This window comes from Mustela nivalis (assembly GCF_964662115.1).
Source record: "Mustela nivalis genome assembly, chromosome: 8".
NCBI lineage: Eukaryota > Metazoa > Chordata > Mammalia > Carnivora > Mustelidae > Mustela > Mustela nivalis.
The window spans coordinates 111,082,546-111,099,868 of record NC_139027.1 but is presented as its reverse complement, the minus strand read 5'-3'; the positions used below and the strand labels follow the sequence as shown (position 1 = coordinate 111,099,868).

The following is a 17,323-nucleotide window of genomic DNA, read 5'->3' as shown; positions in this document are numbered from 1 at the left end:
TTTCCTATAAGGGAATCAGAGAGGTATCAACAACCACCACCACAAACATAGTAACAGCTAATATGTATTGAGTTTATATCATGTGCCGAGCAGCACATCGGTGGAAGGCCATGTAACCTTACAGGTGTAAGCAGCCTTACAGGTGTAAGGTCATGTAAACAGAAACCTGGGGACTCCTAAGAATAAATATTATTATGATAATCCCTGTTTTGCAGATGATGAAACTGTGCCCCAAAGAGACTGAGGAATTTACTCAAAGCCAGGCAGCTGGGATTCAAAATCTGGCTGGTCTGGCTTCAGAAATCACAGGTTTCACCAACACTATCCCCACACCTAAGCAAAGCCTTCAGAATAATCGAATTAAGACAACCAGAGCCTCCGCAAAGCAACTGTAAATGTTTGCTTTTATGTGGCTTGTGATCCTTAACCACAGAACGTTTTTTGTGGTTTTCAACACCAAACACCCAGAGGGCCAAAACAGGGCGTGAAAACCAAACCTCGCCTTGTACAAAAGAGCAAAAAAGACAGTACCGTGATACTGTCCGTCCTGGTTTAAAAATGAGATATTTCGCTCTTAAAGGTTTCTTAATAATTCATAAGTCACAAGAGAAAACCGGAAAACAGCTTTTCCAGGATGCCCAGATATCTACCCCCAATCATGGAGATGCAGTAAAATTGTAAGGTAGTGAGGTCTGCTGTGGGGGAAGCTGTTTGTTTTATGTTTCCAGGATCCCTGAGCCTCACATGTCAAAATCGCTCGGCTTCAATCCTCTCCTGGGGAGATTATCACACACCCGAAGAAAATTCATAAGCTTTTTGCCTTTGCTGGTAAAACCCCGTGTTTGACTCGGGGGCCAGCTCACCTTGTTGCAGAACCCGGTGCAGACATCTTCTTCACTCGCAGCCTTCTTTCCCACTAAACCCAGAAATAAACCTCAGAATCCTTCGCAACACAGTGACCAGGAGAACACCCCCACCCCGAAATAATCCGCCACCTATCTGCCTTCTCTAGTGGACCATTTTATTCCCCCGTGTCCTCTGTCTACAAAATGTCAGATTCAGAAGTGTGTCTCGGGCTCCTCGAGCCGCACCTCCAAAACAAACTCACGTTGGAAGAAAGGAAGAAATCCACTGGATTTTTCTGGTTTTCCCCTCCAAGTACTTGAAATTCCCCATCTCTGTGCGAACAACAAAGGGAGATCTAACATTAGCTGCTGGCAGCCCATTCTTCTCCCCGCCCCGCCCCGTGCTCTGCCAGAATCCCATAAAATGCAGATTCCTGAGCCTCACTCCCATACCCCATTTTGAATGTACAGAAATGAGACTTTGAAATCTTAAAAAAAAAAAAAAAAAGCCCTAGCCAACTCTGATGCTTCACCTCATTTGTGAGCTAGCATTTTCATTAAAAGCATTCTACACAAAGTCAAGAAAGTAACCCCTAGCTCTGGTTCAGCCACAGATAATGTGAGATTTGGGACAAGGTCCTTCATTTCCAGGGGTTATAGCTTCCTCCTCTATGAAGAAGGAGGTTGGTTTAGTGTAATGGGGAAGATTTACACCATCACGTTTTGTGAGGCACAGTCCTTGGTCGGAAAATTGGCCTCTGGGCCTGGAGCCTCTACTTGAAGGGTATGTGACTAAGTCCAGATGTGCCTACTGTGGCCTGAAGCTCAAAACGTATTTGTGAGTATTTCCTGTCATTTTGTCTCTGCCGTAGCTGATGTGGATGCCCTGAGCGCCTAAGGATGGGGTTTTTTTTTTTCCTTGCTAACGGCAGTGTGAATGTCTTTCATTTCTGCAGTTCTGACCCACAAAGTTGCTTTGTTTTCCTCCGACTTTGTACGCTGTTCTCTCTGCTCTGATTCGGTTCCCGGCCTGCTGTGTGTGTGTGTGTGTGTGTGTGTGTGTGTAGAACAGCCTGATTACCAAGTAGCCCATTTTACTTTTCTTGAAAACTCCCCTTTGTTCTCTTCGCCTCAGCTGATTTGGAGGCAAATTTGAAAACATTCGATTAAGCCCCTTTTCTTCGATCGATTCGTGGCCCAGCAGCACCTGCCTCATTGACAAGCTTGGTAGAAACACTGAGTCGAGTCATCTGGCTGGCCTGGTCGATAGAGCCTGTGACACTTGACCCCCAGGGTCATGAGTTCGAACCCCATATTTTGGATAGAGTTTACTTAAAAAAAAAAAAAAAAAAAAAAACAGAGAGAGAAAGAGAAAAGACAGGAAGAAATGCAGAATCTCAGGCCCCAGGCTGATGCTGCCTAGGAATTATCATTTTCTTAAGACCCCAGGTAATTTGGATGAAGTGTCAGAGCTTGTGTTAAACCCTGTGGTCCACTAACTACACCGTCATCAGAGCAGCCTGCCTGCATTGTTCCGAATGCAGGTTCCAGGGTTCCTCTTCCAATTCAGTGAATCAAGGTCTCACCCTCAGCCCTACTGCCCGCAGCCCTAACAGCCCAGGTGATTCTTTAGTGCAATCAGGCAAGATTTTTGGTCCAGCAAAATCCTTCTTAGGCCTTGGTTTGGGGACAGGGGCCTCTACCAGTCACCTGCTTAGGGACACTGGGACCATCACGTCAGAATCCCTCTACTGGTGTGAACATGGCTCCGCTCAAAATCCTGAAAGCAGGAAATTGGGGTGAAACTCTCTACTCTAGGTCTCTGATCAAAGGAACCTGGGGCTCCCAAGTTCCAACACTCAAGAAAAATGTCATCTCCTTCAGCACCTGCTGACTTATTGTAATCTATCACAACGGTTCTCAAACTTGAGCGTGCGTCAGAATCTAGAGGGTTTGTGAGGACCCCTGCGCCCTGCTTTTCCGGAGAGTCTGACTCAGAATCTGCATTGGAAGCCTTGAATCTGCATTTCTGGCCAGCTCTGGGCACTGTTGATGCTACAGGTCCACGGACCACACTTGGAGTCACAAAGCTCTGTGACACTGAGTGGCAACTTTCTGTGTAAGTAAAATGAAGCATTTGGACAATTTCTCCAATGCAGCCTGGACCGTGTTGGCCGAACACAGGTGGACTTGTCTCAGCCACAGCTGCAGTTCAGCTTATCTGAGCCCCCAAGCTGGCTGTTTTTTGAGCAACAGTGTCTGAACAGAGGATGCCCAGGGCGGTTCTGACAGATCAGCTACCTCTCTGTTTGCTCTCCAACTTCTACTGAGTTGTCCTTAAACAACTACCCCCAAGTTTTTCAGGATCAGTTCTCCGGGTCGCAGGTTCTTTCCTCTCCCTGATCCTGGTGAGGAGGAATCTGAAGGCTGCATCAGCCACACATTAAAATCTCCTGTGGGTCAAGGAAGGACAACGAGAAGGCGGAAGGTCATTCTGCAGGGTTCTGCAAGTGCTCGAATCTCTTCTTCGCCTCCCCCTGAAGTTCCAACAAAGCAGTGACTTCAGGTTTCTACCTGAACCCCAGAGAAGTCATTGGATCCCCCAAAATATATGCCTTTAAAAAAAGGCATTTATATCCTTTTAAAAAGGCTACAAAAAATGGGTTTCCCTGTGGATCGTTGCAATATGATTTGAATCCCTAGAGCACCCCCTTCCCAGGGGCAGTGGTGGGGGGACCAATCCATGATCTAGGCTTAATAGTTACAGAAAAGAGAAAGAAAATAAGAATCACATTTTATAATCGATTTGAATTGTAGTAAAGAAGGTTTTTTTATCAATCACTTATTCTTACTACAACCCCACTTCTGCTAAAAATGTATTCACATTACAGCAGGCAGAGACAACTATTGGAAATCAAGTTTGACAGCCTGTAGATCACACTCACAGTTCATAAAACCCAATGGAATTGGATACATTTAAAATGATATTTAACATTCCACATGAATAAGAAAAAAAAAATGTTATTGCTTTTTAAAAGGTCAAAGGAAGCAGGAGTATTGAAAGATGCCGATGTTCCCGCGCATCAACTGGGTTTCTGTGTTAGCCAGCGCATCCTAACCCTGGACCATCTTACATCTGCCCCACTCTTTGAACGGGTCAAAGGCATTTGCAACCATTACTCCACTTTATCTCGGCACCTTCTGTCCTTTTCCAAGAACAGTTATTATCCTCATTTTATAGATCCAGAGTGGTTGAGAGCCTGGAGCTCATCTCAGAAAAACGGGCAGTTCCAGGCTTTGTCTGTCAGACCAGATTCCTTCTGATCCATAGGCAGGCTGACACCAGCTCTCCTGCCCTATGGTGCACGTAAGAGGTGCGGACACCTTTCCCAAACGCACCTGCTGCTTTTATCTTTCCTACAGGATCCCCTCCCAAGTAGACACACTCCCGCCGGACCGCCCTTCTGTGTTTTGAGATTCTATGCCTGTGTGTGTGTGTGTGTGTGTGTGTGTGTGTGTGTGTGTGTGTTTCTCTCTCCCTCTCCCTTCCTCCCTCTCCTCTCCTCTCTCACCTCCTTAAAAACACTCCTCCGCAGCCTAGCTTTCTGCAGGTTAGACAAATCTCTACTGATTGTTCACCGGGAGTCCTGGATAAGTTCTGCCCCCAGAGTCTTACAACTGACTTAGAGTCAGGAAATTGAACAACAGGGACTGAGTCCATAATCCTGAGACATTCCAGAACCCAGGGACTGGCAAATGACCTGCTATGCTCCCCATCTGTGTCTGTGGAGGCCAGCCTTGGGAATAGCCTTAGTGTCTACCTTCCATGTGGTAATCAAATTCGCAGAAGTCAGAATAATAAACTAGGGGTTTAGAATGATAAATACTAATCCTGAAGGGTAAGATGGGGGAATCACCTCTTTCTATAATTAATAGTATGTAGGAATCCTGACCAAACTCTTGAAATAATCCTCCTCATTTGCTTTTTTCTCTCTCATTCCCCTTAGCCCAAAGCAGCAAGCCAAGATGGCGGAGTATTGCCGACTGATCTTTGGAGATGCTCTTCTCATGGAACCACTGGAAAAATACCCAGTAAGCAGTTTCAAGGTTTACCCCTGAAGAAATATCCATATTCATGACTGGAGTTTTGGGTGCAGAGGTGGGGTGGGGGGAACGTCTTCCTTACATCCTTTCCATGTTTGTGTCGCTCAGTGAGTTTGATTCAGTTGATAATGAAGTCTGACCAGGAGGCAACTGGCAGCGTGCCTGCGTGCCTGCGGAGGGTTGGAGACATGGCCGTGTCCTCTTCCTGCACTCCCCGTCTTCCCCTTCTCCCTCTGACAGACGTGACTGGCAGGACCACAGAATTCCAACAGTCACAATCAGTCGCGGAAATATTCCGGGCACACGGGGCTCTGATCACAAACCAGGAACCTCATCACATCCTTGGAGAGAGATGTTTCAGCAAAGCGGGACGTGGCAGGTGGCACCACGACCCCCCCACCTGGCCTTGTGTCCCCTCCTCACATCCTTGCATATGCCTGTTCTGGAACTCAGGCCTCCTCTTGGCCTGACAGCATCCCTGCTTTGGGAAGGAACACAGTAGGAATATCTCACAGCTGTCTCTCCCCCTCCTGAACCCTTTTTCCTAGTCTCCACACATTATTACATGGTTTCATACCAATTCCCAGACTCCTTGCAAGCAAAGAATAAAGGACCAGTGTAGGAGAGTTCACTGAACTTTCTAAAAATAACGCATCTGGCGACTTGCACACATGCTCTCTGATACAATATCTAACAACCCTCTCATGGGAAATTGATTTTCTCATTAGCCGTGCAAGCTTGAAACATAAGAAATAAGCCTTGCAAATAAGGGTAGCTTGAATCTCGGGGCTGCAAAGAAATGTGAAGCCACCAGTCCACTTCCGCTGATGCCAAGGACATGTGTGGCTTAGCTCCTGAGTTCCATGGCAGGAGTGGGGGGGTGGGGGCGGGGGAGAGGGGGGAGGGCAGGGTTGCTCTTTTTAAATGCATCTAAAAGGTTGATTCTACATGCTTGCCTGGAAGCTCCTGTCTTTACCAGTCCTGCCTGGCAGACGCCGCACTAACTGGCTTCCCCCCTTTGAGAATCCAAGACAGGGCCTTCCTACCTGTCCTAAATCAAAATGGCTGGATTTATGGTCCACAGCCAACTCATGAACCTTTGGATTAGCAAATCTCCCAATAAGTTTCAATGCTCTTATTCATGGGGATTTCGTTGTGGAAAAAAATAGGAGTTCGGTCATTAAAATACGCCTTTCGTGTGAAAAAATAACCGCGAAGCAGCTAGACACAGCACAGTTTACTGGACTGGACTGAAGGCAGTAATGAATAATCTAGAAGCTCTTGATGTCCAACACCATCCCGGGGCTTTGGGGAGAGAGGCTGAAAGAAAGGGGCAATATATATATATATATTTTAAAGATTTTATTTTTAAGTCCTCTCTTACACCCAACACAGCCCTCAGACTCACCACCCTGAGATCAAGAGTAGCACATTCTGCCAACTGAGCCAGCCAGAGTGACCCTAAAAGGGCAATATTTTTACAGAAGGTGCTTTTCTTTTCCATTAGCTGGAATCTGGAGTTCCTCTTCCAAGCCCTATGGATTTAATGTACAAAATTTTGGTGAAAAATAAGAAGAAATCACATAAGTCGTCGGAAGGAAGTGGCAAAAAGAAGCTCTCAGAACAAGCCTCCAACACGTACAGTGACTCCTCCAGCATGTTCGAGCCCTCGTCTCCCGGAGCCGGTGAGGGACTGGCGGGTTCTTGTTCCCTATTATGCATGGCTTTCAGAATGGCTGCCCTAACTTAACTTCGAAGGACTTTGAACATTCCTATTTGGACACTCTTTAAAACTGTTGGATTTCTATTTCTGCTACCAACTGGGTGGCTTCGAGCTATCTGCAAAGTCCCTCTCACCATATAGTCATGGGACACAGGACAGAGTCCCAGGACGTGGTCATTTGGGGGAGCCATGATTCTGCCGAGCACACTGGCCAAATAATCTTCCAAGTGACCACATGATTTTAAGCTTCTCAAGGGCCATGATTCTTTAACATTCACTCGGCTCTGGGCACAAAGATGTTCACCAGATGTATTCTTATTGATGCTATGCTGAAGAGTTCTGGGTAATTCCACTTATCCATATTTTATAGATCTCTTTTAAAATGTAAAAAGGTAAACTTACTAGAATTATCTGTCAAAGCGCCTAGGCAATGCTTAATATCATTGATTTTCCTTTTAGATTTAAGTTGAAATAGATTTTTTTTTTTTTTTTTTTTTTTTTTTTTTGTGGCTGATGAAGAAAGAATTCCAAGTGGTCATCCCATTTCCTTTGAATTACTTGTCATTTAGTCTGATTTCTCTTTTAGCTTTAATCAGAATCTTGGCAGTCTGAAAAGGGCATTAGGAAGTTCTCCCATTTAGAGGGTGAGGAAGGGGAGGAAGCTTGAAGCTTGAATCTAGGAAGTTTTTCAATGAAAAGCTTAACTAACATTGGAATGATCATTTTGCTAAACTGGCAGTATTTACACAACCAGAACCTATGCATACCCTCTGAACCAGGGAGTCCTTTCCTAGGTATATACCAGACATAAATGTGTATAGACAGTCATCAAGAGAGATGCAAGAAATTGCTTAACACAGCACTACTCACAACAGTCCAAACTGGAAACTAACCAAATGTCATCGACAGATAAAGAAGTTGTAGGGTATTCACACTGTGAAATAATGTGCGGCATTAACAATCTACCTTTGCGCACAAGAATAGGGCTGCATCTCAGAAGCATAAGGTGGAGTGAAAGAAATCAGATACAAAAAAGTATCTACCATATTTCCATTCATATAAAGTACAAAAACAGGCAGAAGGATCCTATGCAGTTAGAAGTCAGGAAATGGTGACCCTTGAAGAAGTGGTAGAGACACTGGTTTTATTCTGTTTCTTGCTCTTGGTAACAGTTACTAAGGTTTGTGTAGTTCTCGCGAATTCATGTACAAGTATGTATACTTCTCTGTATAACTATCATACATCAATTTAAAAATTGGGGAATAATTTTTTAAATTAAAATATAAACTCTAGGGCAATGGCGGCGGGGTGGGGTAGGTTGACTAAGACACTGATTTATCTTTTTTTTTTTTTAATTTTTCCATCTCAATGGCCAATATCTTTTACAGGTTAGATAAAAATCTGTATCAACAGATATTATACAATTCTTTGAAAGGTTTTATGGGAGGATAGTGTTTGAATGTGTATTTCTTTTTTTTTTTCTTAAAGATTTTTATTTATTTATTTGATAGAGATCACAAGTAGGCAGAGAGGCAGGTAGAGAGAGGGGGAAGCAGGCTCCCTGCTGAGCAGAGAGCCAGATGCGGGGCTTGATCCCAGGACCCCAAGATCATGCCTGAGCTGAAGGCAGAAGCTTAACCCACTGAGCCACCCAGGTGCCCCTTGAATGTATATATCAAATATTATTACCCATTTCTGATTCTCTTCTCAAAAACAATTTTGTTCCCAATATGAATGCTCTTTTTGAAGATTTGGGGCCATTGTTGTCAAGAGGCTACATATTTCCTAGCACAGTTCTTGAACCTCTTGAATCTAGGGAAGAAAGCAGATCTTCCTTTGCATGGAGAAACTTGTTTTCCTGTGTGTGTTCCCACTGCCAGTTCTGTCCCTCTTATTAACTGGATGTGTAACACAAATAATGATTTTTACAGGCAGTAAAAATTATTGCTTAATACAGAGAAAGATCAGCAATCTGTTCGTGGTTCTGTAGATTTCCTAAGCTACCCCCACGGTCTGTTGTGCAATCTTTCTTTCAACGGAAAATTTTGGACATTGGAATATGTAGGTAGGCTCTTGAATAACGAGTGCTGTTAATTTACCATTTGGTTTGTAGATAGTAATGGGAACTCAAGTAACTTGAAAAGCATGCAATGGTTCTTATTTCAGAACTAGTTTGTTTATCATGGCTTCTGTCGGTCAGGTGCCTCTCCCAAGATCAGCCCTTTGCCAGTACAGTTGTCTTAAAGAACTAGGATAGAGTAGATTTTTTTATGGTGCAAGGTTTTAGTGACTCCAGGGTCCCTCCTAAGACCAGTGCTCTCCTCATAGAGTAAGGGAAGACAACTTTCTTTCTTTCCCCCATAAACCAAAGAATGACCTGAAAGACTATTTGAAATGCCCGGTGTATTGTTAGTCCCGTGAAGCATTGTGTAAATGGTTTTTGCAAACAGTTTTGTCACTCTATAGAAAGAATACCCTCTCTAACCAAAAAGTAAAAACTGGTTAAAAGATCTTGCAGCAACACATTTGATTATTTTAAAAAAACTTGAGGGCCAACTTCCTAAAAGAACATGTCTCTCTATATACTCTATATACTGTGTTTTCTATCCAAAATATAATGGATTCATCTTATTAACTTAACACAATATCAGCATCATAAAGTGGCTGAGAGTGCTTTCTTTTAATAAACAAGCCATAAATAATGATTGGTTGGTCCCAGAAATCTTTTCCTTCTGAAGCTAGTTCATGAATACTTTGCTCACTGCTGTCATTCAGTAATTGATTGAACTTTGTCAGCCAAATGAAAACATTTATAAGCGTCTTTTAAGACATGTTGTGGACCCTGTGTCATTTATATAGATTAAACCAGGCAGTGAACTTCCAGAAGGTTTGATGGGGAGGGCCTTTCAAGTGCAAGTTGCCTCATTGTTGAGCCAATATTGCCACCTACTGGAATCCTTCTGTTATTGCCCCGTGTGAATGCCAGAAGGTAGTAATCAAATCAAATAATGCCTTCTGTAGTATTTTACTTGAAACTCTTTTTACATAACTGATATTATTGGGTCTGACTGAGTCCCAGAGTGTGGAAGAATTTAATACCTCATGCTAGTATGAATATTCAAAAGCAGAATCATCCACCAAATCTTCAGAGAGGAAAAAGAATCCATGGAAATGACTATGTATCGGCTAAAGACGAGCTGAAATATGTTGAAGTAGATTTCCATGCATCATTATGTTAAGGATTCATGCATTTTATCATGCTTTTTAAAACAGACATCTCCATTTTCTAAGATAGGTGCACTGCTTAGAGGATACTCGAATAAGCCTGTGGGCAAATCATAGATCGAGACAATACAGGGTTTGTGTAGTTAGGCATGCTGCCACAGCCCCACTCTTTTTGTCCTAGCTCATGTCCTTGACCTTCACTGTGAGGTCCTGTATGGCCTCAGAAAAGTGGCCACAAAGACACTGAGCACTGGCTAAGCACCACAAGGAAGAGTCAGTGTCCAGAATAAGAGGGAAAAGAAAAGTGGGAACAGGATGGATTATCCCTTTGCGGATGATTAAGACCCTGAAAGACAATGTACACATCTATCTAGGATGTGTGTACCTAGAAAGCTAAATGTAGGTGATGCCATTATTTTTTTTTAACTGATAAAAATGTTAAGCATTTTCAACAGAATGCTGACATTTCAAATGGCATTCGCAAATGAAACTTGGAGAAAAAAACCCATATTCAAAATCTCAGTCATCTCAGTCTAATTCTCTATATAATTAATAAATTTAACTATCCAAAGGGATAGTTAAGAGGTCAATATCCAAGGACATTTTTGGCCATGTAACTCTTAGTATGTGCTTCAAATCTTCAAAACTGTTACCTCATGATCTGTTATTAAAATTTGACAGGGGAAGCGGACACTGAGAGTGACGATGATGACGATGATGATGACTGTAAAAAATCTTCAATGGATGAGGTAGGTATCTGGGGACTGACTTCTGGTCACAGTGGCTCTTCTAACAAGAGCACCCAGGCGACTCCATCTGGATACAGTTCATGGTCACCTTCTGCCATCTAGTGGTCAAAGGAGTCATAGTTCACTGTAAAACTTCTTTGGGCTACCCAGTTGGAAAATGAAAATGCATCCTGGGGTCACTAAAGGAGTAGGCATGGCATTGAGCAAAACTCTTTGTAATGAACAATGCTGCTGAGACTGTCTTCCATCGAATGGGGCATCTAGAGGGTGAATTCAAAACTCATGACATCCAACCACTCGCTTCGATTAAATGGATTGTCAAATGATCCTGAATCCCGAGAAGACACAGGATTTGGGAGAAATGTCCAAAAACGTGACATGCATTTCATTATTGTAATTTTGGAACCGTTAGAGATCCTTATTGATGTAAGCTCGAACATCCGAAAGAACCTCATCAGCTCAGAGATAGTGATTGCCCAGATTCTAGAAGTGAATCTGGGATTGGCCAATCGGAATTTTAAAATGTGTTATAGCAAGTTTCTTGGTCAAAAAGTTTACCCTGAATCTGCTTTCAGATATATTGGAAAGTATCTGTCTCAAGAATAAATAATGAATAATAAACTATTCTTACAGGATGTTCTTCCTCTGGTACTTCTTTTCATGTAGTCTAAAGTTTTGATTAAATATGTTCCTCTGCTAAATTTCAAGATAATGTCCAGAAGGAAAACTATTAATATGCCTGGTAGAGTAGTTCTGCCTGACAATTATTTCAGTCACACATAAATTTTATCACTGACTCTTGATCATTTAAAATTGTCTTACTAATTGGATGGTTTATTTGCAAACGATTATTTCCCAATTAGCATTTAACCTAAATATTGCTACAGGAGTTTTAAAAAGAAAGTGTGTCTGCATGTATTCTGTTTTCTGAAAATGGGAGAGAATATTAGCTCTGTCTACAGAGGTCTGTCCACACCAATACGGCAATAGGGTTTTTCTCTTTCATTTAAAGCTTTATCAGACTGATCCATAATACCTAATAAAAGCTAAAATAACGTGAGGCTTTACTATGGGCCAGGTTCTGTTCTGAGCTCTTTCACATCAACTAACTCATTTAATAATCCCCACAACTCTGGAAGCTACAGGAACTGGTTTTATTCTAATTTAACAGGTGAGGAAACTGAGGTACAGAGCAGTTAAGTAATTTGCCTAAGATTGCACAGCTTCTGAGTGGTGGGCTTGGGGTTTGAAATTAGGCAATCTGGTTCCTGACGAACATTTGTAAAGAAAAGTAGTAACTGTTCACCCACCCCAACCTATTTCTACAGGGCAATTTTTTTAAAAAAACCTTTTTTTGAGGCGGGGAAGGAGTTCACTGGCAGTCACTTTGTACTAATTTTCAACTCGTACAGTGACTTCCTGATTTCTTGGTGTATTAACCTTAGATATCAGCAAAGGAATTTATGCTGTGACAGGTGAAATAGGGCTCAGTGCTTCTCAGATTGTAATTTGTGTCTGAATCACCTTAGTAAATTGCAGATTCTATTTCCAGAGGCCAGTGGCCGCAGGGGGCTGAGAAGTTGCATCTCTAACAAATTCTTAGGAATGCTGTCCCAGAGCACACTAGGACCTGCCCCTCAACCTCTCTCCTGCCACCCCGCCCTTGCCTAACCTATGAGCAAATTTTCTCCTGTGATGAACTTTCTATTGGCAATAACCATTTTCAGAAGAGGCGGAGTGATGTTCTCTCTCGTGGGTCCCTTCACCATTGCCCTGGGAAACATAACCCTTGATAACGTATTGCTGACTCTGGGAATGTTATTTTTAATTCTGCTTCCAGGGGACTGCCGGGAGCGAGGCCATGGCCACTGAAGAGATGTCTAACCTGGTGAACTACATTCAGCCAGTCAAGTTTGAGTCATTTGAAATTTCAAAAAGTAAGTTTTCCCTGGCGAAGAACCCCTAATGGAGTATAGAGTATCTTCTCAATACAAGGTAGTTAGAACAAAGACTGTTACCCTTTATAGAACTCTTCTGCAAAGTCTTGAATACCTGCCTGGGTTGACCATCCAAACCACGTTGGAAGATATTCCAAGATGTTTCTTAGTAGGGCTGTAGACCATCTTGGTTATCTGGAAGATACTAGAGTACAGCTAATGGAGAGTCTCAACAACATAATGGGCTCCTTCCATTAAATAAGGGACAGGATTGGAATAAACTGTTTACCCATTTCCCAGCAGGAGAGCAGCCAGAGAGGTGGTGAGCCCTAAGGACTAGAACAGAACGCAGTCTGTCAGTTCACGCACATTCCGTTTGTCCAGCCTGTTTGAGAACATTAACGTCGCATCTTTTTGTGTTCTTCCTTCATCCAATACACATTCATACTGAATACAAAGAAAGAAATAGCATCTTCCCCCTACCTAAAGAAAAGAGCCCTTTTATGAAATTGTCCTTTTTTTGATGAAATGTAAGATGCTATCAGGTGAAGAGAATCCTGATAGCATTTTAGCTGCTTTTATGAGTGTGCTCGTAAAGGCTGAATTTTTGCTTAAATATAGCAGCCTCTGATAAAGCATAGTTTTATATTTACATTAAAATCTAAGCTTCTACCTAACACACCTATGTGTAAGTCTATAATTTCTCCCAAAGAGCCTTAATTCAGTGGTATATAGTACCTAGATCTCTACAATGAGAAATTAACTTCCTGTACAGTTTATATATAAATATTTCAAATTTTTCTTTGATTTTTAAAAATTTTTTATTTTTTTAATTAACATGTAATGTATTATTAGCCCCAGTGGTACATGTCTGTGAATCACCAGGTGATTTTTTTTTTTTAAGTACTGATGCATCTTACGACAAGTTGTTCGGTATGAAACATCCTAAAAAAGTAGTTATTTTTATATTTCTCTAACTTCCATTGGCTGTTACGAGTTTTCCTGATTCATGAGTCGAAAGCTCCTAGTCAAGTAGCCAAGTTGAAAAGGGACTGATGCATTGACATCCTTCAGAAACCTGGTAACAGCAGCACAAGCCGAAGGTTCACCAACAAGCACTTTTCTCCTTGTGTTTTCTGTCATTTTATCACTTTTGGAAAAAGAACACTGCACATACGTTACAAAAACACCTACTAAATGCACAGAATCTTAACTAGCAGTCTTGCTTAAAAAACTAGTCATATGAAAATAGGTTTCTGATGGCCCCAAATAAAAGAAGTAAGGGTTTCCCGAGAGCTGATTAAACTGGGGGAGATGAGACGATGGATAAAAGCATCTAGGAATGACTTAGGAAGAAAAATGAGGCTTTAAATTGGGCATCAATGTGGGAAAAATACCTCAAAGGTAATCTTTTAAAAAAAAAAACCTGAGAGCTAGTGGCACCTGGATGGCTCAGTAGCTTAAAGGCCTAAGCATGTGCCTTTGGCTGAGGTCATGATCTGGAAGTCTCAGGATGGAGCCCTGTGTCGGGCTCCCTGCCCAGCAGGGTGTCTGCTTCTCCCTCTCCCTCTGTTCCTCCCCTTCTTTTTTTTTTTTTTATTATTATTATTATTATTGTTTTTTTTTTAAGATTTTATTTATTTGTCAGAGAGAGAGAGGGAGAGAGAGCAAGTGCAGGCAGACAGAATGGCAGGCAGAGGCAGAGGGAGAAGCAGGCTCCCGGCTGAGCAAGGAGCCCCATGCAGGACTCGATCCCAGGACGCTGGGATCATGACCTGAACCGAAGGCAGTCACTTAACCAACTGAGCCACCCAGGCGTCCCTGTTCCTTCCCTTCTTAAGCTCTCTCTCTCTCCGGCACACTCTCTCTCAGAAAGAAAGAAATAAATTTAAAAAAATTTTTTTTTCTTTTTAAATAAATAAAGCTGGGAGCTGTCAGGGTGCCTGGCTGGCTCAGTCAGTTGAACGGTCAGACTTGGTTTCAGCTCAGGTCATGATCTCAGGGTCCTGAGATCGAGCCCCGCATCGGTCTCCATGCTCAGCAGAGTCTACTTGAAGTTCTTTCCTTCACCCCTCCCCCCACTTGCCCACATGCTTTCTACCTCAAATAAGTAAGTAAAATCTTTTGAAAAATAATAAAAATAAATTTTTAAAAGACCCTCAGAGTTTTCTAAGCTCCCTGAACGACACTTGCCACAGTACTGTGTGGGACACTTTGGTTTTTGGCTGGGAAAAGAACAGAGAAGCTGTTGGACTCTTCTTAGTTTTACAGGCTAAGAGGACTTTGTCTTGTTTCTTCCATGTAACGGGAAGTTTGGATTCCACTTTCAAAACGTTGCTCCTGTGTTCTACTGAGACCTCTAACACATTCATCTCTCCGGCCTCTCTTATCTAATCTGAAAACAAGGCCATCAGACTGGAAAATTTCCAAGGATTCTTCTGCTTTGAAATACCCTGATCTTACTGTCACATTAGTTATGTGAACGGAAGGGGCACATACAAACTGAGCCAAAGACAATGCAAGCATCAAAGAGAGTCAGAGATGCTAATCTGAGTGGATTTAGAACAAAAGATTCCCCCAGGGCTCCTTTTCTTTTGACAAAACAGCTTTCATTTGCCACATCTAAAATTCATTTCCCCACCCTAATGCAAGGCCAGAGGCATAGCTGACTCAGGTGGTAAATATTAGAAGAGACGACGTCTTAGAAGACTCACCTGTGGGTGCAGGTAAATGGTTCACAGAAAGAAATACATTTACAAAGTTACGATGAGGATTCACTGCCCTAACGTCGCTGAACACGCGCCTACTTCTTACGTGTTATCATTATACCGTTGTATTTTACTTCACCCTGTTTTTCTTGTCGTTAACTCAGAAAGAAATAGAAGTTTTGAAATGTCTTCCTTCGTGGAAACCAAAGGCCTTGAGCAACTGACGAAGTCTCCCGTGGAATTTGTTGAGTATCCTTGATTTGACCAGTGACCCCTGAAAGGACCCAACTGAAGCCACGTGCTGTTTGTTTGATTTTTGTTTTGAATAAGGAGAAAGATGCATGAAGTGGCTTCCTTCTGCCACGTGGGTATGAGAAATGTTTCAGGTTTCCTGTGTGAGGCTGAGGGGGGTGGTCTCCCACTGGTCTGAGGTAAAGGAAGCTCAGGTGATTTTCACACCATCAAGTCTTTTGTCATGGGACAATTTGCTTAATCCTTCTGAATTTCCTAATCTGTAAAACAGAACCCATGATACCAGCTATATGGCTTGCCTTTTGGGTGAGGGACAACATGAGTAAAGCGTGTGTATATACTTCATACATATGTAAGATAGAATATATGTAAAATGTTTACATATATATGTAAACTTTCTTCACACATCACATCCTTACATGTAATAAGTGTCTAATCAGAAAATAGTTAGGAGGATGGTGATAAGACTATAAATATTGGGACGCCTACCTAGCTCAGTCAAAGAAACATGTGACCCTTGATCTTGGGCTCATGTGTTCGAGCCCCATGTTGGGTGTAGAGATTATTTAAAAAAAAAAAAAAACTTAAAAAATAGAATATAAATATATATTACTAATAATGGCTTTGTCGATAGTCCTGACAACAAAAACTTTCCGTTTTTATCCATAAATCAAAAATGAAACAAGTCTGTACATTTTTTTCATGAAAGTAATTAGTAACTGCTTCAAACAGCCCAATTTCATGAAGCAAGTCCCAGAATAAATAGAAGTCACCCTTCAAAGTCATCAACAACAGGAGAGGAAACAAGTGTAAATCCCATAAACAGACTCTTAAGTATTGACTCTTGGATACAACCTCCAATATTTGTGTTCACTCACTGAATCCTCACAACAGGCCTAGAATGGAGGGATTGTGTAATCTACTAAGTAAAGGAGAGAAACGGAGACATAGATCAAGATAACTTGCTCTAGGTTCTACAGCCAATAACTTCCGGTTCAGACCCTTTTAGGCCTGAGCTAACCTCCACCAAATTTGATAATAGGAAGACTCAGTCGTGTTTTAAAGACATAGCATTGTTTAGCAGCTACACGGTAGTGGAGAACAGAAGGCTCTCAGGATCGAAAACTGATGGTGGGAGGAACTCAAATACAAAACAAGGTCAAGGCTGGATGGCTCAGTGGGTTAAAGCCTCTGCCTTCGGCTGAGGTCATGATCCCAGTGTCCTGGGATCTGCTCAGCAGGGAGCCTGCTTCCCCACCGGCACCCCCGCCTGCTGCTCTGCCTACTTGTGATCTCTCTGTCAAATAAATAAATAAATAAGATCTTAAAAAAAAAAAAAAAAAAAACCAAGGTCAAAACCTTCTGTATTGTATTTACCATAAAGAGTACCACAATCTTGGCAAACGGCATGCTCAGAGAAGGCCAAAATGAGCAGAGAGCATTTCAAAAATAGCTATGCAGTTCACATGAGCCCCTTTCACCAAAGACAGTATCACGCTCTCACATGCTTAGACATGCTTGAGGTTCTTCGTGTGTCCTTCCTCGTGAAGCCTGTCCTTAAAAATCTCCACAGAATCATGAACTCACGTGGACTCGGCCATTTTTGCTTCCCCATTAGTTTTTACCCACAAGGCTCTGCAAAGGTGATACAGTACATCTTTATTACAAAAGCACATTGATTCTGTGTGTTCAGGAAGTTTTTGACATTATTCACTGACTAGCCCAAGGAGATCCTCACTAGTACTTCATTTTGCAATGGAGAAGGAAAGAAAGTGGCCTC

At 42.2% G+C, this 17,323-nt stretch overlaps 1 protein-coding gene across 4 annotated transcripts in view; it reads left to right on the top strand.

Annotated features, from left to right (window-relative positions):
- Positions 1-17,323, top strand: part of PLCB1 (phospholipase C beta 1) — a 679,075-nt gene that overhangs the window by 519,499 nt on the left and 142,253 nt on the right. For all 4 annotated transcript variants that reach the window (XM_082744416.1, XM_082744417.1, XM_082744418.1 and 1 more), the window contains exons 13-17: positions 4,853-4,937; positions 6,457-6,634; positions 10,579-10,646; positions 12,487-12,583; positions 15,456-15,540. In XM_082744416.1, coding sequence (XP_082600542.1) covers positions 4,853-4,937; positions 6,457-6,634; positions 10,579-10,646; positions 12,487-12,583; positions 15,456-15,540 — 513 coding nt within the window. The remainder of the gene's footprint in view (positions 1-4,852; positions 4,938-6,456; positions 6,635-10,578; positions 10,647-12,486; positions 12,584-15,455; positions 15,541-17,323) is intronic.